The 22,745-nt window shown below is 37.3% G+C and overlaps 1 protein-coding gene across 4 annotated transcripts in view; it reads right to left on the bottom strand.

Annotated features, from left to right (window-relative positions):
* SBF2 (SET binding factor 2) overlaps nucleotides 1-22,745 on the bottom strand; it is a 232,491-nt gene that overhangs the window by 130,842 nt on the left and 78,904 nt on the right. For all 4 annotated transcript variants that reach the window (XM_015286380.4, XM_015286382.4, NM_001012895.4 and 1 more), the window contains exon 3: nucleotides 8,871-9,008. In XM_015286380.4, coding sequence (XP_015141866.1) covers nucleotides 8,871-9,008 — 138 coding nt within the window. The remainder of the gene's footprint in view (nucleotides 1-8,870; nucleotides 9,009-22,745) is intronic.

Below are 22,745 nucleotides of genomic sequence, written 5' to 3'. Positions count from 1 at the left end.
AGAGATCTGTATACTGTAGCTGACTCAAATCCATCAAATAGTTTGTCCAGAAAATGACATCACATAACGCTAACATTTTAATAATGTTCAAATAGACAAGTGTATGTATCTAAGTAGAACATGATTGAGGATGTATCATTGTAAGTTCAAACAAAAAAAATCGATCTGGTTCTACAGCAGAGTATTTAATTTGTTCACTTATCTGTTGTTTTTTTTGTTTGTTTATTTGCTTGTTTCTTTGTTTTTCTTCCCTTTCACCTCTGTTCTTTTTCCAATAAATAAGACATAAAAACATAATAAACTCACAGAAAATGGTGGAAGTGCTTTCGAAGTACATATGACAAAATTTAACTTTGGGCTCTGTAAAGAGACTGGCCAAAAAAAACTGTGTGGGCTGTACATGTAGAGAAAGCCAATGCATTCAAACTCATTTTTTCCATGCATTTTAATAAGTGAACACACCCATATCTGAATTACATATATTCAACTCCTGATATACATAATGAGTTTCTAGATTCTTACATAAATGAGAATAGGAAGCTTGTGAGTATGAATGCATATATTTCAACTGATCACTCTGCTTCCTATATCAGTGAAGCAGACATTTAACCTTTGTGACCCAAATTGAAGGGTTTGGGGTAACCTGCAGTAACTGGATATAGGACCAAGAGCATCAATTTTTATCCCATAAACTCCATCTATAAAAGCAGATGAATTAATAAAATGCATTTTTCCAAGCATTTGAAAAAAAAAAATACAGTACAATTAAAGTTCAGATGACAAAAACAAACAAGCAAACAAAAAAACAACAGCATGAATCCCCTGACAGATAGCCAATAGATTAGAAAAATTAACTGTGATCAGCACTATTAATCATCAGTCTGTTATTTATTTTTTTGCTTGCCTAGATTCTGAGAATAACTTGTTTCTCAGTTTAGCCAAGTGATGCATATGGCACTAAGCCCAAGCTAGACAAATTTAGACTAATTATTCAAATATTTTTAAATACAGGAGGTAACTGACAATTGGAGTCACCTCCCAACAGATCCATAATCTAGAAATAGTTTAATATATTTTTAATAAAAGCAAATAAAATCAAATACTTGTGGGCTAGATACATATTATTGAATAAGATACTGCTTTGCTTTAAACTGAACAACCAGAAATGGTGCCCTTTGGCTTTAATGAAAACTTCCTGATGTGACAAATTGTACAAACAACTGGTCAGAATGTAAGAGGCACAGTTAACCACATTTAAGTTGAGGTAATTTCAGAAGCTCATTCCAGCCACCTGTACCTTCTGCACGCTGTCTGCACTGCTCAGCAAAACTGAAGCTGGAACAAAAGTGAATGTCAAGTAATCCTATTACATTTGCTACTCAATGAATTCTGCTTTAGATCACAAATATACATTCAGAGTTGAAAATTATGAGTTTCAGATGCCATATGGTAACGGCCAAGAATAGCGTAATTGTTTAGTTTCCACATTCAGCAAAGGGGTGTAAGAGAGACATTTCAGTGGAGCTACTCTGAGTGCCTGTTCACCAAAACAGCAGCATTCACACTGCATGAAACATGACAGAAGCTCAACCAATCAAAGCAAGAGCAAAGCTGTTAGAATCTCCTTTGGATCAGGTCCTTTTCTTTCTGCTTAGCTTTACTCCTTCTGTACTTTTTGTTGCTGAGACCAATGACCTCACATAGAAACCAGACACCTGAAAATCTGACCAAATCCCAAAACATCAAACCCAAAGCAAATGAGGTAGTAAAAGTCAGTCTCAAAGAACAACAAAAGCAGTAACAAAGCCATAAAAAGGGCATGCTTATTGACATATGTTCAAACTAACAAGGGGAGGAAGCTCTTCATGCAATGGTTATTCAAATTCTGAAGCTTTCAGTAGAAATTAACTGATCTTGCACTACTACAGTGAAAAATGACAGCCATGAAAAAATGAGCAGCTAACTGTACTCATATTAATCTTGTCTTTCTTACTCAACAGAGATATTCATTGCTTTGATTTAGCCCTCAAACTATTTTTTCTTTAACTTGCATGAACATAATTTTTGCTACCACAATGAGATTAGCTTAAGATACGAGCTCTGCTTTCAAACGCTGACACTTAACATAAAAATAACAATCTAGCCAAAATCTACACTAGGAACTGAAGTCAGTTTATAAAGATTAAAATAACCTACAACTATAATCCAAAACACTTTTTCTGCTGTTGAATGTAGATGATCTTAAGGGACTTGCACAGATTGAAGACTCACAAGCAATAGTTCAATCAACATGCACTTGAATGTTAGCACACACGAGCCACAACTATCCCTCCACTCTTGCCTCTGCATGACCACGTGCTTTTGGGTCTCTGAATCAATCTGTGTCAGCTATGTCAAATTACTTTTGTCGGGGACACGAGGCATCTTCAGGCACCAGGACAATCCAAGCATGCTGATCACACATCTCCGCTCTGGAGGCACATGCTGTTGAAGTCAGTGCATTTAATTCTCATTAACATTGGGTGGAGAAGTATTAGGTCAGAGTGAGGAAAGTCAATTTCAACTGAGGTACTGACAGAAAAGCTAGAAAATAAGAAGCATTTAATGTAGCTCTGAAGTTTTGAGGGTGGATGGCTGGCACGCATAATTTGAAACTCAGAAGAAATCAAGTGTGAACAGATAGTAAATTACAATTGTACTTACAATAATTCTTCAACCCAAGAGAGAATGAACATCTGCCATTACAAAAACTTTCACTCCAGCACTTCATGACAGTTGTCAAAAACAGTTTGCCCTTTGCAAAATTCTGCAACAAAGCTGTGCCAAGGTCAGCAAACCCTTTGTTTTTCTAATGACTGCCCAGGAAAACAGATTTGGAGACCATGCATGATTTCTTACTTTAAGAAAAAATATTTGAAGCTTTAGTAGTCTCATGCCAATTGCTCATTTGGGACAGATCCCTTTCTTTCCACGTGATTTAGGCTCTGCTGGTCTCAATCGCAGCCAAACAGCCGGTTTATTAAAAATCAAAGGCCAAAAACCATTCAGCATCAGTTCATTTTATTTATTTTTTGGATTATGCAAATGCATGTATCCAATGAACTCAGCTGACTGCCTCCAGAAGATCAATCTGCATCCTGTCTACAGTCTGCTCCACTGAACTAAAATTGCAGGTGGAGAGATCTACTTTGTGGCTGCTTCACGTACAGAAATCATACCGCTATATCTAAGCTTATACTGGGATAAATATACTAATGTAAAAGCCATTATCTTGCTTCAGTCCTTTCAGAACAGGACAATGAACTGTATCAATTCACAGAACGAATTCAGTTAAAAAAGAGAAGGATTAAAGATAAAAAAAAAAAAAAACTATGCAAATTACATAACCTCACCAAATACAGTAACCTAACCTCTATAACATGTCCCATTCACTTCCTAACTACTTTTGGCACTACAGAACACTCCGAAGTGACAAACACTCCTAAGTGATAAGGAGTTTGCATCACACCTTCTTGCACGACACAGCATCCATTTTATGTATTCCATTTAACGCAGGTCACTTTGAAAACCACGTAAGTTACATACATGCACTACCATCTAAACTCATGTAAAGGCCATTGAAATTAAAGTAACCAAGTACCCAGTCTTTCCACCTTTCCATCCAGCTTATGCAGCCACAGGCTAAAGCAAGTTTCTTGAGTGGGCAATTAGCCCATGTACATGCTTGAAGATCTGGGAAGTCCAAGTCCAATGAATGTACAGTTGCCACATAAATGGCAAAAGTTCACTGTTCACGGTGTAGACTCAGCACAGAATCAAAGACAGAAAGACTATCATTACCCCAAAGAAGCTTTTCTATCCTGCAACAGCATAAATTCAAATTGGGAAGAAGACATCTGTGCATATGTGTGCACAGGACATGCTCAAGAAATAAAGAGGACAGGACAAATTACTTCCACAGTTATTAGGATGATGAAAATAGGATTTTCTTCATTTAGCTGTTCTCACCTTAACTTTCAATTCAGGTCTAGAGAAGACCTTATACATACCAAAGCATAGTTAGAACATAAGGCTATTTCCTATTACGTAGAATATGAACTCACATATTCTCTCCTCATTCCCTTCTCACATAAAGGAAGCAAGACATTGCTTCAATCTCTGGATATTACCATACCATTAATTTCTCAGCAGATTTAGAAGGACAGACTCCTGACAAAGTGTGAGGAATATCTAAATATCAAAAGGAGGATAAGATTGTACATTTCAAAAAGCATTCTGTGCTAAAAAACAAATGTCAGTGACTCATTGAGTGGCACGTGCTTTAACACAATAGGATGACCAACTCTACAATCCAAGCATAAAAACTAAAATTTTATGGAGCATGATGTCATTTTTTTGACAGTTGTTCCTTTGACTCAGGAAATATTTGCCAATACTGTGTATCTGCCATGTTCTGGTATGGGATTTTTACAATTTCTTTTTACATGATTTTGCAAGAGAGTAGAAAAAGCAAGGTTGTGATCAAGAGGAACAAGAGACTTGCAAAATACAGTTTACGTACATCTACAGTTCTATGATTTCACAGTGATATGTTTCATCTTACTAACTTTGTGATCACAACATTTTAATGTACATGTGATTAAGACAAATCATCAGGTAAATCTTGTTAGTAAGACTGTTAGAAACTAATACTTGACATTTCCTGCTCATCATGCTGAACAGAATTTCTGTAATGCAAGAAATGCAGTCACACAGGCTCAGTTGCTGACATAAATCACTCTCTAATTTGTTGATGGTGGGGTTGGTGTGAGCATTTTTTTTCCCCCCAAAAATGCAGAACAAATACACAACTTGACCATTATGTTACCAAGCGATGTGAGTCACAATTTTTCAAAAAGATTCCTGCATGTTAGCAGGTAACATCCAGAAACTGCTTTTAGAAATAAGTTTACATATGTGTATTTTTTGGGGATAGCTAATAAATTTACATACACAGAGCTTTATGGATGAATACTGTAGATGTAAGTTATGATTCTTCCGAATATTCTGGGTTTTCGATGGCTTTCAGCTTCAGTCATCAGAAAAATAAGCTTAACAGACTTTTTTTTTGGCTGAGAGGTCAAAGCTTTTTCCATATCCACGACAAATTAGAGCAAGAGAGTAGACAGTAAGGATGAACATACAGTAATGCAAAAAAAAAACTTGAAAGCTCTTTGTGGGAAGTGGCGGTAAGAGGCAGTAACATTCCTGACTCATTCTCTTCCTTCTCCTAATTCTTCCAGATACACGTAAGTCAGTACAGCATCTGGTTTAATTTGTCAGGGAATATCTAACTGGCACCTTAAGGCAGACATGAAGGTAGATCAGGCCACCTGGAGACACAAGTAGTAGGAAGGAAGGAGACAGAGGTTCAGTATCTCAGACTTCTTAACATCTGGATTGGTAGGAACTTGGGGTAGGAGATCAATATTGCACGTTAAACTCTCTTTATCTATCTGAACAAGTATTTAAGTGACACTGGCTCTACCACTGGTAACTCATTACTAGACTACCGTACTGTAATCTAGTCATGTTCCAAATGTTAGACTTCCATTAAGGTCAAACATTGAAATGCATGGTTTTAATTACAGATGGGGAATGTATGCTTGAAACGTTTCTGGAACCTTAAAGAGATCTTAGAACAATTCATGAGGAATTACATGGGAAAACTGCACCACCTGCATTCATGGCAAGGAGTTCTACTCCCATACTTAACGGAATATCTTACGTGCACCTTCCTCACAAAGACAGACGTGGAATTTTAGTCAAACCAAACATAACACCAATCTTTTCCCTATACTGTCACAACTTTATGAGAGTTGACAAATCAACTGACCAGCATCTCTGTAAATACTAACTGCTGGGTCAGTTCAAAATGACAACACTGCCACAGTGCCGAGTATGATTCATAGGTGTCAGTAAATGTTAGAGAATAAAAAACTATTTTATTTTCTGCCCAGAGATAGAAAGTTGAAGAGAGGCCACGAGCTGCCTGTGCTTTTATCATTGGTGGGAGACGTCTTATGGCATATAACTCACAAGAGATTAAACTGAGTACAGCACTTTCAAAGACACTACAGAGAATAGTTTTTTTTTTCCCCCACAGACTTCTGCATATAGCTTTTGTAATTGCTATATTAATATTTTATTCTAGGCTATCATAGGTATACCTCACACATCACGTGAGCATAGTATCCTTACTTTTCAGGAAACATTTGTGTACTACTCTGCAGCAAACATTTAATGTAATAATGAAGGCAATTGCAGCAACAAAAGTAGATTTCTCAGGAGCAGCTTGAATAATTGTGTCAAAAAGATTATTGTATTTGCATTCAAGAGGCTCTACTCTCTTCTAGCATTCACAGGACATATGAGCTTGTTTTCACTTTGCAGTACAATTAACCACAGAAACTCCTAAGCGGTTAGCATGAATGTCTTGTGAAGATGATTCTGCCAAGCCAAACAGCAAATCTACTCTAGCTAAATCCAGACTAGTCTTATATAGCTGCAAGATTTACCTGGTGAAGGCTATCAGGAGCCTGCATCTTCCATTTGTCTTATTTAACTGTGAAAACTGATGCCCAGATACCAAGTTCACATACCAAGTTTTACAGACTTTTTGTTTAATAAGGTGTGCATCTGAATAGTTAAATCAATATTACTTTCATAGCCCAAGTTTCATAAGCTTATGTTTCATTACAGATTGTACATGTGCTGAATTCTTGTCTAATGACCATGTAATAGGGCACGTTCAATTATTCTCTTTGGGTTTTAGAAAGAAACAGGAAGTTTGGCTATAAACAAAGCAGTCATAGAATAAATTTCACCACAGCAAGTTCATCTGAAAAATATGCATTCTTTGCAACACAGCCAGGAATGGCATTATGAGAACCAACATCCTGCTGCTCTCCGTTTTTTGGGTTTTTTTTTAATATATATTTTTTATTTATTTTTTCTTGCCTTTCTACTGTTGTTTGCTGTTGCTTTTGTAAATTTGTTTTCTTTTGTTTTTATTTTTATTATTACTACTACTTAAGCAATATAAAAAAGTAACCTTTTAGTTAATACTGTTAATACATGTTTTGTGATGAGCATTAGTTGAAGGATGTGGATAGTGAATCAAAAGCAGCTGCTAGAAACCACAGGGTAAATAACAAGTTTGCTAAATTTAGTATATGTTATGAAATACATAGAGTGGAAGAAGTCAGCCATTTCAAATTTTCATCAGCTGGGAAGAAATTACTATAGAATGTTTTGCTCTTTAATCATAAAATAAAGGAAAGATGATAGGCATTAGTAGAAACATGTCAACTGATCTACACTAAAATAGATCTACTCTTTGGTTACACTTCTGATTTTAGCTTCTCCCAATAACATAAAAAAAACCCACATCCATTTAAACAGTAGTGTTAATGAAACAGGAACAGCTATTATTCTCTGGCTTCCACTCATGCCTAGAAAAAGCCCAATGTTATTATTGCTACACTGTGTCTGTTGACTACTTGACAAGATAAAGTAAGATTTTGTTGTAATAGGCATGATCCGGGTCTCGGGATGTGACGTGTCAGGCTCCTCCCCATGCGTTAGGCATGTGCCACGTGTACCATCCAGTGGGCGTACACGAAGGGTTAAAAGATATATAAGTGCTTGTTAGAACTTAATAAACGCCATTTTACTGCTCATCATATTGGTGTCACCTCGGTATATGGCCAAGCCGCAGGCTCCCTAAAGCAACGAACATCACAGTTGCCTGCGAAAGGCAACAGATTTCAACTCCAGTATTAAACAGAGTAAGTTTGGATCACTAAAGCATTTTCTTAAATGCTTTTAATCAGATGTTATTCACCAAAAGAAAAAAGTCCTTTATCTATGTATATCTATTTTTTTTAATATACTTAATGCCAAGGTTTTGCTTATTTTTAACTTTTCATTTGGGAAAGAAAATATTTCAAAACATAACAGCAATGGTCCACAATTACAGGCCGGATTAGGTTTTCCCTAGGTTCTAGCTACTAAAGATTCCAAGGATTATGTCATAGCATAGATTCTGTGAAGTACTCTACATAAAATGGGAAACAAAATGTCTATTTTTGAAAGACTGAAGTTGCCCAAAGATAATTAAATGCATGTTTATAAATCAAGGCTGCCAAAGAGCTGACACCCAAAATCTGACCTACCTAAACTGAAGAATTATTCTATCAGTTTAAAAATCTGGACATTTACACCCACACAAGTCTTGCCAATAAATGCACTTATAGAAGTGTGTATACATTACAGCATACGTGTACGGGTTTGCCCTCTGCTATTCTGATAGAGATGGCCAGTAGAGGGAGCAGAAGTTAATAAACATTTATCGCAGAACAAAATGAGAATCATTCCTGCTATGTCATACGCTGAAGTAAATGAGAGGAACATTACGTTGGCTGTCTCATTAACAATAACAAAACGAATGGTGGAAAAAAAGGAAGAAGATACATGATGGAGAAAAGAAAAGCCATGTGGAGAAAAACAAGAGGCAATGGATACAAGTTGCACCAGGGGAGATTTTGACTGGATCTAAGAAGATTTTTTTTTTTTTTTTTTACAGTGGGATTACTCAATTATTGGAACAGCCTCCCCAAGGACATGGTGGATTCTCCAGCTCTTGAGACTTTTAAGGTTTGGCTAAACAAAGTGTTACCTTGGAACAAAAAAACACACTTAAATAAGACAGAACAGGACATCCTTAGCAAGAAGATTAAAATATTTCCTACAACTGTCCCCTGTTACATTAATCTTGTATTTCTAGACACCTTTTTCTACATTTCTGTGACTTATTGTAAAGGCGTTACCTGTAGATTAATCTCTGCTTCATAGAAAGTTAAGCAGGAACAGTAGTGTCTCTCCGAGTCTATATCAGTCAAAACCACCACAAAGAATGTTGGCTGTTTTCTCTCTTTTGAAAGCTGCCATCCTCCAGGTTGGCAAAACTAATGAAACAAAAACAAATAAAAAAGGCATTTAGTTATGCAATACCTTCTTTTCTTTTTTTAAGAACTATGGAAAACAGTTTTAAGCAATACAACAGAACATCAACTGAAAAAAAAGCTCAGAAAATTTCATTGCAAGCAAATGTATACAGAATTGAAAAATGTGGAGAAAATGGGAAAAAACTAGTAGGTCACAGCTAATCAGATTGATAAGCAGTGAGGGAGATGTTATATACACTGTACATGCTATACACACTAACGAGAGGTCCCTAATCAGTACTTAACATAATCTGTACAAGGATTTAAGAAACAACAACAGGAATAAATTGACAAGTAATGCAGACTTCATTTAGATTACAGTTTAGAATTTGAAGCTAAAATCATTGTCTTGGAACATCTCTGCTTACATTTTTAATTTTGCTATGTTTTTCAGGAACTCTAAATCTACAGGTTGCAACCGACTGTTCCATTACAAACACAAAAGTGCAACTAAAATTAGCTTTGGAAGTGTAAAACTACTGTTATACTGTATAACTTGTACACATTTTTGTGCACATTTATACACTAAGAAAAGCTAGTCAGGATAATCATAAAATACAGACATAGAATGCTGCTTTCAGACTTGATTGATTTCATGCACAGTGTCACAACTACAGAGTAATCTTTTCCTGTTCAAGTACCAGCTGCAGCCAAACCTTTTCTTTTCCCTGAAACAAACCTTCCTGTTTTTAAAAACAAAATTGTTCAGCACATAGGATCTGCCTTTTTACTTCCCACAAATCAAAGGATCATATGTATTTGTCCATCTGTAGTCATTTTAAGGAGATATAAAATCTAAGAATGGCTACACTGGATAAGACAAGTCAAGAATGCGATCTCCATCAGGATCTAAGAGCAGCAGCTTAAAAGCAGTACAGGATTGGGTAACTGCCCAGTTACCTTCGTTCTCTTCCCAACAGTTTCCAGCAGCCTCCAGATGATGAGGTTTCTGAGCCACAGGCAATGTATTTGTCCTTAACATTCACTGACAGCTATTAAAGCAGTCCCTGGCTTTCCTTAATAGTTCACCTAGTCAAACTTAAATATTCTGTTTACAACTACATGCAAAAATATTCAATACTTATTCCAACAAAAGCCTATTTATAGAGCAGTACTTTTCACCTACTTACTGATTACCTCTATAAAGCTCATTGCAAACATCTGAAATTTTCTAAGAGGTCATATCATAACAGGTATGTAAGGTTTTCCAGCCCTGTGAAAAGTAAGCTCACATTTCATGACTTCATAAAAGTCTCAGGGACCAAGAAAATTTCTTGCCTCAAAGACGCTCCAAGCACATCACATGTTCTCAGAACATTACTGAGCTGTTGCAGCAATGAGCAGGCTGCATGATGTGTAATACCTATAACATACATCAAATAAGCTTGAGTCCCTTCAGTATTTACTCCTCCAAGCTGATACGAGCTATGGCACTTCAAGTCACCCTAAACACTGACAGGAATTCTGACCTCAGAACAGAGGTGCACAAGCAAGTATGAGTAAAAAGAGAAACAGAGCACAAAAGTGAAGGGAAATCTATATGGGTTTTTTCTTCTTTCAACAACAGAAGTATATCACTGATTAATAATTTGTTCCCATTAATGGAAGAGCGGGCTGAAATTTCTAAGTCAGTTTGATGAAGAACCTTGAAATAGTCTTTATGGAATTTCATATTCATTATCTCTCTTACTGAAGACTTGAAATCACATACATAAAAAATTCACAAGCTCATCATTATTAACAAAATCATAAACTTAGAATTTACAAGGGGTAAAGACAACAAGACATGTCTGCATTGGGGAAAAAAAAAATCTAGAATCAGAATGCAGACATCAAAGGAATCAGAAAGAGAGGTCGAGATTTCACGTTTCCAGCATTTTCTCTTCCTTCCCCCAGTCCCCAGGCCCAGATATCTGATGAAAACTGAAAGCATAGAGTAAGTGGCACACAAACATTTACTACAGATTCACCTTTAGAACCTCTGCAATAAAACTAGGGTATTCTTGGGCAAAAAGCAGTTAAAACTCTGCCTCTGATACTCTGATACACAGTTTGTTTTATGATCCTGGGAAAACCTTCCAAACCAAAAGTTTCTCATGTTATATTCTTCATATTCAAGATAGACAGCTTAACACTTCTGAGTCTTTATTCTTAGAAGTGCTAAGCACTCCCTCCTGCAACTGAGAATAACTGTTTCGAACATCAAAAAGCACTCTGTGAAAAGACATCCTAGTCATTCCAAGCTAAGCATCCAGCATTAGTCCATGAGTTTGATAATATTGGTCTAATCTCCCTTTGTTTTTCATCCCACATTAGTTAAAAATAAGAAAATACCACCACTGATCTTGCAGGACTTCCATAAAGATAACGTGATGTGGTAGATGTATACAGACATTATAACGAAAGGATCATCAAAGTCTGATGATGAAATCGTTTGAGTTCTGTGTGTGTGGCAGAGTTTAGGAGGTGTGTGGTAAAAAGCCTGGAGTCCATATCTTGAAAAGATACAACAACACACAGCCACCAAGTACCCATTTGTTCAATTACGACGAGCCAAAATGCAAATAATACAGTAAAATCCAAATAACAAATAAATAAAGTCAATCTTTTCACGGTATACTGTTAAAATTGAATCATACACGCAAAGTAGGTCAAATTAAGGTTGTTCATGCAGCCTTAGCTCCAGCACTTCTCAAGCTCTGCATGCTCAAGTTTACGGCTGTTGCATTCCTTCAGACCTGCCAAGCCTACCTGTTCTGACAGGAGTTCCTTGATCGCTCCCACAGGCTCTGCTCGTGCCCTCCTGCCACAAATGCCCACTCCATGTGCTTTGAGAGGAGCTGAGGGGAGGCATCATGGCAGCTGCAGCTCCTCACAGGGAGTGGAGGGGCAGTGCTCGATGGAACGGCATGGAGCTGTGTCAGGGGAGGGCCGGGTGGGGATTAAGGAAAGGTTCTGTGCCAGATAGCAGTGGGCATGGAACAGGCTGCCCAGGACATGGCACCAAGTTTCTGGAGCTCAAGGAGTGCTGGACAGCTCTCTCAGACACAGGATTTGGGGCAGTCCTGTCTGGTGCCAGGAGACCTTGTGGGACCCTTCCAACTTGGGATATTCTGTGATACTGCTCTAAGGGAATGTAAGACCCAGGATATGCAATTAATCCACTAGGTGTTCAGCACACAAATGACAAATATGTGAGGTTGGGATGTGTGGCTTACGCACAGCCTTTTTTTTTTTTTTTTTTTTTCCTTCAGAACATGTGCAGAACCAACCAGCTTTGAACTTTTGAGCATCAGTAGGTCTAATCTTATTGTTTCCAGGCTTTTAAAATGCATTTTAAAAATAAAGTGCATTTAAATGATAATTCTTTTTGTTGTGATAAAACATTATTTGAATGTCAAGCAACGTAATTACCAAAAGGGACTGCTGAGTTGGGGAGGGAGCTCTAAATAGCAATTAATGCTAATAGCTTCTATGGAAGCTCAAATCTGACTCGTGTCAGTGAAAATGCTTTCCAATCTAAAAATGGTCTTGAGTATAAAATATGCTTTCTAGATTTCATTCTTTACTAGTGGACAATTAGTGATTGCTAAGGAAAACATCTTAAGCAAAGTACACCCGCTGGCTATACAGAGAATCGGTTTTCAAATAATCTGGAAGAAATTTATAAATATAGAGATTGAGGATAAAGACAACAAGCTCCTCCTTGAAATTAAACAATGAATTAGTCTCAGTTTAGTTAAAATAAGGTAATAAATATTAGTGTAATACTTGAAATGCAAACAGCTCTGAGAAGAACTTTCCAAACTAGTATTAACGCAAGCTACTATCCAGTATGCTTGCCATCATAGTCTGGCCAGTAGGAAGAGAAAAATGTTTCCTTACCAACCAGATGCTATACCAAAACAGACAAAAGCACCACTGTGAACATAATTCGAAGGTCATGTGCTTCTTCAGTAAACAGGAAAAAAACTCAGAAGTTTAAAAATGAATGCACTCCCATCTTGTTTCACTTATTTGCCAGAATTCTTGGAACCTGAACACAGCTTCTACCAATGACACTGAAAATTAAAAAGAATCAGACTGTCCAACCCACTGTTTATAGAATTAAGCCTTTAAGGGTGGTGAGTGCTTCAAATCCACTCCAGATTATAAGTGATTGCCTTAAAAATCTGGCAGAAATATCCAGAAGTTGAACTGAAGAATATGAAACAGAGATCTTATGGTCAAGGTGTTGAAATGACATTTTAAGTACTGCCTGAAACCACAGGTGTTCGCTGAAGCAAAGCACTGTCTGTCAGTAACTCACACAAAATGCTTTCAAATCAAACAAGAAGTTAGGTTATAAAATCATGTTAAAATATATTAGTTACACATATCAGCACCTTTGATATACGTGTATAGCTTTCGGACATCTGCTGAAAAATTAAAGACAATTGTCACAATCTCTCCCAAGCACTGCAACACTTAAGATGAGGCTTAGTGTGAAAGTGAATACTTCATACTATTACTATACTGAACAGTATTTACATAGTATTCTAGTTTCATTACAGAAAAATGTTAGTAATTTGTATACTTATTATGGTATAAGTACATTATTTGACTTTTGAATCCATCGGGAAGAAATTATTCATTTGCTGAACTGCAATTTAGAACTTTGTCATTTATCTCAGAGCTTGCACCCTGAGAATAACCAAGTTCCAGACAAAAACTCAAACCAACGTTCTAGTTGGGTCTGTTCAGCGACAGCTGGGATGACTGCTCAGTCTGCAGTTTACATTGTTTTCTGTATCAACATTCCAGTCAGCTTTCCATCAGAGATCCATTACTTCTGATGGCACTGCCAAAGTAGAAAGGGGAAAAGCTCATTCAGGAAGTTTACAACATGATGCACTTTTTGCAAGTCATCTTTAGAAAGCATTTTTGGAAGAGATTAAACAGAATAGAAGATGACGTCCATGAAATACCACTACCGACAACTGCACTTAAATAACTAAACATCTTTAAAACACATTCTCACACTGTGTATTTTCTCAAAACATATTTGTGTGCTTGTTTCTTGTTAAAAAAAAAATCTGAAACTATCCAAATGCACATAAAATAGAAAACAATTGAGCTCTATTAACAAGACTTGAATTAAAGATCCCAAAATGATTTTGGGATTTAAAATGTCTGACACAGCCAGCCACCTTCCATTTCAACTCTTCCACAAAATCTTTGAGTCTCCCTTGGGTAACTCTGGGCCTGTAGGCCTTATTTACTTCCCAAATAAATGTGTTTTGTTAGGTCATGCACTATCATCGTCTTGTCTACAAGCCTCCCTGAAAATAAGGGACTGTGTTCTGGACATTATGTGAAGGAATTTTGTTCCATCTGGACTTGCATGACCTAGCACCAGCTGCTGAGTATTTCACCATTTCACCATTCACTTATGTATGGAATTTTGGCACAGGGAATTTTCTTTTTCAGATGCATACCTCCACTTAAAACAAAACAATTACAGTGCCCATCGGCGAAATAAAAAAGCAGTGTTATGAAGCTGCAAATCTGCAGAAATTCTTGAAGCTTGGGGGTTATCTCTGAATGTAAACAGAATACAAAATATACATTAAATTTTATAACATCTTCCAGACTTTCAACATCTTGTATCTAACAAACTGCATATTTATCCTTAGCCTACTCTACAATGAAACTAATGCACTTATAGCATACTCTGAATTTCCAGGTAAAAAGCCCTTTCAAGATTTTGTAAGCCAGCACTGTAGAATATGCTGGTGGTCAGCTGTAAACAACTAAATGCACTCGTTACAAGAGAAAAAAAAAAAAAGCACTTTCAATCATCAAAGAAATGCAGAGGCCTGGAATGCACTGGAATACAGACTTGCCCAAGATGAACTTTAATGATATTCACCTCACGGCACCCCTAATGCTGCAATCTGCTTCCAGCATCTCCCACTAAAACTCAGGAAGACAACTTTGATTTATTTCATTAATTCCAGACTTTCTAACTTACGACAGCAAAGAGATGAGAGGAGAAGAGAGTGTGAATATGCAACGTTCACTTGGAATCAAGGAACTTTCTTCCTCTCAGGAAAGCAAAAAGACACATTCGGGTGCCTGCACATGCTGACATTGCTGAATGCTAACCCTCCCTTATCCTCTCAAACCTGAAATTGGTTCAAACACTTGGGAAATTCCACTAGAAGCAGCAGGAAGGTTGCATGTGAATACTGATGGCAGAACTGTCCAAGAAGAGCTGCAGGTGAATAATCCTTCCTCTCCCTCTATGGCAGGTGCTGTTCCCATAGACTGTGGATATTTCTGCCCCAGGTGTCTCCTTTTCAGGCAAATTTAAACTACACATCAAAAAAGAAAGATCTTCAGCCACATTATCAGCCTCCCAAAGGCTGAAGAGATCTCTCAGTGCCACTAACCTACACAAGTAACAGTTGAGGTATTTTCTAATTTGAAATCCAGATTGAAACAAGACTCAGTAATCATATGGCTCAAGTTTGCCACAGAGACCCTGTATCAGAAGTCCAGCAAAACAAAGAAAGTCAACACGGGTGAACTTCTCAACTAGTTAATTCTCCAAAGTCACAGAGATAGGAAAGTTTTTTACTGAAATTCAGCAAGGACTAGTTTAACCTCCCCACATACAGGACCATGGACTGGTTGCAGGGACAACATCTGGTTGTCCAACCAGATCTGGACAACTCTGGATACATCTGGTCCAATCGCTGCGTGAGCAGGGAACCTGCCATGTTACTGTTTTGTGTGCATCGCCTCATGTTCTGGAACTGGGCACCACTGAAGAGTCCGGCTACATCCTCCTTGCATCCTCCCTGCAGCTAATTACAGACACTGATAAGATCCTTCCCTCTGCTCCAAGTTGAACAGCCCAGGTCTCTCAACCTTCCCTCATATGCGAGATGCACCAGACTAGTAAGTGTATAAGGCAATCTATGAATACACATGGAATAAATTTGTTTCTAGTTCATCACTTTGCTTTTTAAACCTCTTAACACTATGCGATTTTTAAACACCTTTCCTTAGCAAACTGCAATGTTGAAAAGCCAAACTTGTAAAATGCACTTCTGCAAGGACTGTATATCTAGCTTGTTTTCTAAAATAACAACATGACCTAGAAAATTACATCCACCAGGAAATCAGCTTCCTTTTCTGCCTTCACTTAATATCCCCATCCCAGTGGCTTATTCAAAAAGATCTGCCAAGCAAACTTCTATTTCTGAACAAAACCAACCTAGACTACAGATATGGTAATTTAAGAATAACTTCATTGTATACTAATGGCTTGATAGGATTAATTCTGATATTGTGAATGGAATTTTCTTCTTGGAATGAACTTCTAGCTACTCTAATCATGGATAGGTGAAATTAGTGTGCTTGTGCAAATAAGGAGAATTTGCACTTTCATTTTTTTAAAACTACAGTTCTTCCTTGTTTTCAGACCCTTGGACCTAGAGTCTTTCTTATCCCTATCCTGACAAAAAAAAAAAAAAAAAGTTCCTGTGCTCAGCATTACGAGAAGCAGTGAGGGAGACAACCATGGATGGGAATCAGAAACTTTTAGACTTCTAGTGAAGCGTCAATCCAAATACAGATATGTTAGGTGTCTGTAACAAGTACTTTAGGCAAGAGATTTTTTTTTTTTGCATACATTTTAAGGTCCATCAAAATGTCCAAAAGTCATGAATCTGAACTCTCAGGACTTGTAACTGAGGGTAACGCATGGCCTTCCTTCAGAATTTCTCATACAGTCAAAATACTTTTCAGTCAGCTAGAATTGCTGCCGGTTATGCTGCCACTCAAAACAATAGTGAGCAAATTGAATACTAAATCATCAACATAAAAACAGAAAACACAATTTCAGTGCAGCAGTAAATTCACCTGAGGAATGATCTCAGTAAATTACACTTCAATCCAAATTACCTACTATCTGTAGTTAAGGAGAATTCTGTCAACTGAAGAATATAAGTGTAGGAAATTAGCTTCAAATCAGAAACATAAATGAGCATTTTATAGATATTTACTCTATCAGCCAGGCACAAAACATAAATCTTTGTCTAATGCAGTTTTTCTCCCCCTTTTTCCTCTGTCTTCATGTTTTCTCTCTTCCTTTAAGCAGCAGTAGCATTGTGTTGCAACAGTAGCCAAAACCTCTTTCAAGTTCTTAATGACTTCCCAAGTGATTTTCTAGATAATGCTATAAACTATCTTTCAAAAGACTTACACCACGTGCAAGTATAATTAGCGCACTGGTTGACTGTTTTAAAGAAAGTACAGTGAGATAATTAATGTGCATCACTCAACAATTACAACCAGCATATAGTTAAGTATTTATATGAACATAATTTTTGCCTTGATGTTTTAATGTTTAACTATTCTTCCAGAGCAACTGGTCAACACTCTATCAAATATTACTGCAATACTCTGTGTCTTGCTTATCTTATTTTAACAGCTCACACCTGCACAATCAGATATTTAACTGCACCATTAATACCACATCCAGCCTTGCTATCATGAATACATTTAAAGATGCATCCCGTTGTTCACTAGCAGTGGCAATGAACTGTGAGCAGACTTGGGTTTACACTATTGCATTTGTGATAATTTTTCAGAAAATACCTGTCAGCAAAGGTTCCCAAGACTCAACATTCCAAGAGAAGGTGTATGTGTGTAACAAAGTGGTAATATAAAGTATATTAAATACAGCATTGATCTGAATTGACAGAGTGCTAGCCATAAGAAGGGCTGTGTCTGATGAGGCAAAATACACTTAGTGATTTCAGAGAGATGCCATCAGTCTCTAGATAACAAAATGAAGAACAGGATACCTTGAAATATGCAAATAAATCCAGAAGTCTGAATTTGGTCCTAATACAAACAGTAGAAGTTAGACTAAAACATAGAGTTAAAAAAAAAAGGCGGGGGGGGGTGGGTAATAATCCTCTAGAAATTATGTAGGCAAAAATACCTTGTCATCTATCTCTGTGAATTGTTATAACTGTTCTAGACATCAGACCACAAGGCAAAATTAATCTATACTTTACTCTCCCATTATTTTATTTTCCAAATACTGCTAACTCTGTGTGCCTTCAAGATTTTGCACATAGATGAGCCTTATCCCAAGCAGTCTTCTGCCAGCTTTGCTCAGAGAGAACCCATAACACCAACAAAAGAAAGCCAGTCTGCTCACTGAACTCTTACAGGAAGGAACCGAAAAGCCCAGAGGAAGGTGTATGGGACAGCTAGGATGGGAAAATGGCTTTTCAAAAATCCAGGGGATTTTAAGCAGGCTGGAAGCCAATTAGGCAGCATAAGTACCTCTACCCATGTGAGCACTAGAAAGCCTGAAAAGAGCACAGCCTAGAACTCATCACCTTGCCAAACACGCACTCACATCAATCACTGCCACTCACTGCCGACCTTAAGGAAGTTACAGAAAAGGAGATATATATTTTTGTACATTCTGTTGGTCGTTCCGGGAATTTAACAATACTTCTTACATGCTTCGTGTTACTGCTTCCCATTTCGGGTTTCAATCAACTTCCCTTTCCGTATGTGCGTTTCCACAAAGAAAGAGAAGGGAAAGTATATAAACAGGAAAATGTGGCTGAAATCTCACAAAGAAACAACCTTACATGTGAGTGAAAGCCTAGATAGACTAGGACCTGAAATATATTCAAAAAAAGTTTCCTATATTGCAAGATGAATGTATCCCATTAAAACAACAGTTTTCTGTGCACTGACTCCTACTGAATTTTACCGTTCCATAGAGTTAATGAAGAAAAGTATCAAAAGCCCTTCCTGTTAGTGCCCTCCTCAAGATTAAATTAGAATGCATCACCATCTGCAGCAGCATGAAAAGACAGCTGAAAAGTTTGGTGCTTTCCATGGAGTCTCAGCTTCCGGTTCAGGAAAATGGAATCAGTCCAGTGCCGTGCCCATCCTGTCTTCCCGTGAAGCCAAGTGCTGTGTCACAGTCAATGAGCTCTATGGACGGACAGCATTGCAGGTATGCCTCCTGTGAGTGCACTAAGAGAAATACCCATACCAGAGTTGGGCTAGCAAAAGCTCTGTTGTAAAGGATAAGGCTTTGAGTCAATGCAGGTACTGTCACAGGAATTCATGGCATGCCAGCAGAACACATTCTTGATGAATGAACTGCATTTCTCTAGGTAGGGTGGCATAACTAAGCAGACTCTAAGAAAGATAATAACAGATTCCAAAATCTGTCAAAATGATTCTTCAGAGAGGACTGGCACTGAGAAAGCTTGTACCTGTAAGCATCTATCTACCTCTCGTGCCCACTTTGACTCCCTTTCAGCATTTTTCCTTTGAACCCTGAGGTAGACATACTGGATTTGAGTTCTGAGCAATCTCCAGTTGTACGTTCTCCATTTTCCATCACACGATGGAAGAATTTAGCTGTTGTACTGAAGGACATGGTTCAGTAGGAAATATTGGCAATAGGTGGACAGATGACCTCGGAGGTCTTTTCCGACCCTGGTGATTCTATGATTCTGTGATTCTAATATTAGGAGGATAAATTATCATTAAACCAATGAGAAACAAAAGTAGAAAAAGAAAGCTCTCTAAACTTAGGTATTTTAGCAGAATGAAATGGAAGGCAGTGGTTCCCCTTTTATTTATTTTTTCCTATTTAAGCCATTACTTATAGGTTACAAATGGAAGACAGTTGTAGAAGGCACCACCTCAAGGAAACATTAGCTAATTCCCAACCCTCCTTTCAGCTAGAAAATCCACATCTCTTCTCATGTGTCAAAACTGGAAAGTCACAGAATTGCTAAGAAAATCACATGAGAACATTGTGTAGAGAATGCTGAAGATAGTTTTCCAAATACAATAAAATATGAACTAGGGCAGGAAAACAAGTATCGCATTGTGAAGTTTAATAATACAAGGTTACAAAATCTGACAACTCTCAGCTGTGATCCCAAAGATTCTGATTTCAAATCTTAAAGAGATCTCAGCTTTTTTCAGTTTTTCTTTTTTTTTTCCCCCCCCCCAGAGAGAGCCAAGAAACGCTTAATAGAGCAGTTAGATGTTTGACAGTATACAGTTACATGCAGATAAGCTGTTTACTTGTAAGGAGACTCCAGATAAAAGCGTTCCAGATCCAGTGTATTACATGATCCAGAAGTTATCATCATAACAGCTCAAAATAAGAGGAAAAATTGGAACAGGTTATTGCAATTAGCTCACCACAGTTGGAGTCTGAGTTCATCAAGGAAAAAATAAAAAAAAATAAAACAATTCTGAAAGATTCTCCTTCATTTCACCTTTGCAAGACGTTATTCAACCCCTGTGTGACAGGGCAAGTCAGCACAGACCATTATGGTGGCCCCTTTGACCTGGTAATCTGTAATACAAGGGTTCTTTTTAGGGCCAGGATGACCTCACAGTACTTGAAGTTCTACAGTATATGATTATAATCAAATCTCATACTTCAGAGCTTCGACCATTCATGCATAGAGATTTAGACAGAATTTCCACCTGAGTACTTAATTGGACATCTAAGTTTTTGTGAGAGAGCCAACAGTGGAGATCTAGCTCGTCATGGGGCATGCAGGTGCTGCAGAGAATTCTGGCTGACCTGTCTTGCTTACAAAACTAAATGTCACGTGCCAAACCAAAAGCTGAGAAGGAATTTTCTACCATTTCAAGCTGACAGGGATTTCTGCAATTACTTGTTTCCTTTGTGGTGTATGGCACATCAGTATCATCAGGGCAACTGCTTCCCGTAAGCTCAGTAGATGCTCTGGTCTCATTCTCATCTCAAAAACACTATCAGACTCCAGTCAGACTCAATCAACTGATTTATTACATATAGTCTTCCTTGTGAAGCCAGAAAGAATGGCAGGGAAGCCTTAAAAAAGAAACAGATGAACTTTAAAAAGAGTAATTTTTTTTTAAATGAACAATATACTCAAAATGTTGTATCACTCTATATTGTAAGATTTGATTCTTGTAAAGTTCTGAGTAGGACTGGATACAAAGGCTTAAATAATTTTCATGTGGGTGGCAGGGGTTGGCAATTCTATCACAGCTTGATAATTTAATAGAAAATGTTTGGTCAGATTCAACACTTGTTAAATATTTTAATGCTTGAAAATGCCAGTGATTGTTAATTAATTACAAGGCAAGGCTAAGACAATGTAAATACGTATGTGAAATATGTACATCACTGCTAGGAAAACAAAAACAAAAAGAAAAGAAACAACCAAAAAACTCCCACACATTTATGTCCCAAAACAGCTAACAGATGCAGAGAAAATACCTCAAGTAAACACACTTGCACATTTCAATTGTATGCGAGCACCCTTTGCAGCGACAGGCTACCCAGAAAAGGCCTCTCTTCTTTCTTTACCAGTGGGGTAATCTCAACCTCCTGCATCCAAAGGCACCCACACTGCCCTTATATTCTATTCAAAATGAAGATCAATGATCATCAGCTACAGATCACCTCATGAAACACAGGTAGTTGAAATAGAATCTACATCTTTCTCATTCAAAACTGTACATGAGGTGAGAACTATAGGTCAGCTATAATAATAAACTTGGTAAAAAGGTGTTGTGAAAGAATTAGTACATAATAGAAGCTGCTACTGAATAGCAGGGATTGATAAATGTAAAATTAGATGTGAATGTACGCTCTCTTATCAAAAAGATAAAATAAATAACGTGTTTCTTTTTCAAAACTAATCAGATGTTTATATACTCCGAGATATAAAAATAGAAACAGTGGTCAACCGTGGGGGGTTCCCTCCTATTGTCCCATAAGTATACAGAGGAAATAGAAATATTTCAAGCCATCTGTAATGTCTTACATTCTTTGAATAAATGAAAGAGCCAAAACACTTAACAGTACGGAATTTTATTCCAAATTATACCCAAGAGGAAGCCATCTGCAGGAAAAATAAAAAGGAAAAAAAAAAGAAAAAAGAAAAACACCACATCACTAGCAACATGCTTGACTTGGACACTTGGACATCACTTGAGCAATACAGCTATCCAAAAGGACAGCATGTTCTTTTAAAAGAATGACTACTTATTCTTTCATGGTAGAAGCAACATGAAAATCACCTGAAAATTTGGGGGCTTTTTTAACCCACTATGAATAGATTATACAGTGTCTCAGCAAAATACTGAACTAGGTTTTGGTTCTTCTGTTTCTCCCCTCATTTAATGTGAAATATTACCATATTGGCATATAAAACCTCTCTCTAAAGTGAGAGTGAAACTGAAGTTACTCTCAGGCAAGCAAATCATGGCTGCTACATCTATGCTTTGAAGGTGACTGAAATACAAGGTCCAACCTGTGTGAGTAGCTCAGCATTGACACCTACAAACCCATCAAAGTGTGAAACCCCTGCTTTAGGCAAAAGGAGATGACAGGTAACATTTCCATAAAGAAATAGTAACATAGTTTTGCTATGCACTCACACTAAACCTACAATTCAATACATTACAAAGTTTATAAACTGCTACTGTAAAACCTATGTTGGTAAGACGATGACTGTGACACATGCCAAACATCTCAGACATGACGGTCTTGTCTGAACAGCAAGGACTGCAAAGCTGCCTGCACATGCATTAGAGAATTCATCATTCTGTCTCAGGAGTAATGATACAAGAAGAGAAGAAATATCC

The sequence above is a fragment of the Gallus gallus genome, chromosome 5, assembly GCF_016699485.2.
Source record: "Gallus gallus isolate bGalGal1 chromosome 5, bGalGal1.mat.broiler.GRCg7b, whole genome shotgun sequence".
Taxonomy (NCBI): Eukaryota; Metazoa; Chordata; class Aves; order Galliformes; family Phasianidae; genus Gallus; species Gallus gallus.
Note: the sequence above shows the minus strand (reverse complement) of the source record. Positions and strands in the feature narration are given on the sequence as shown.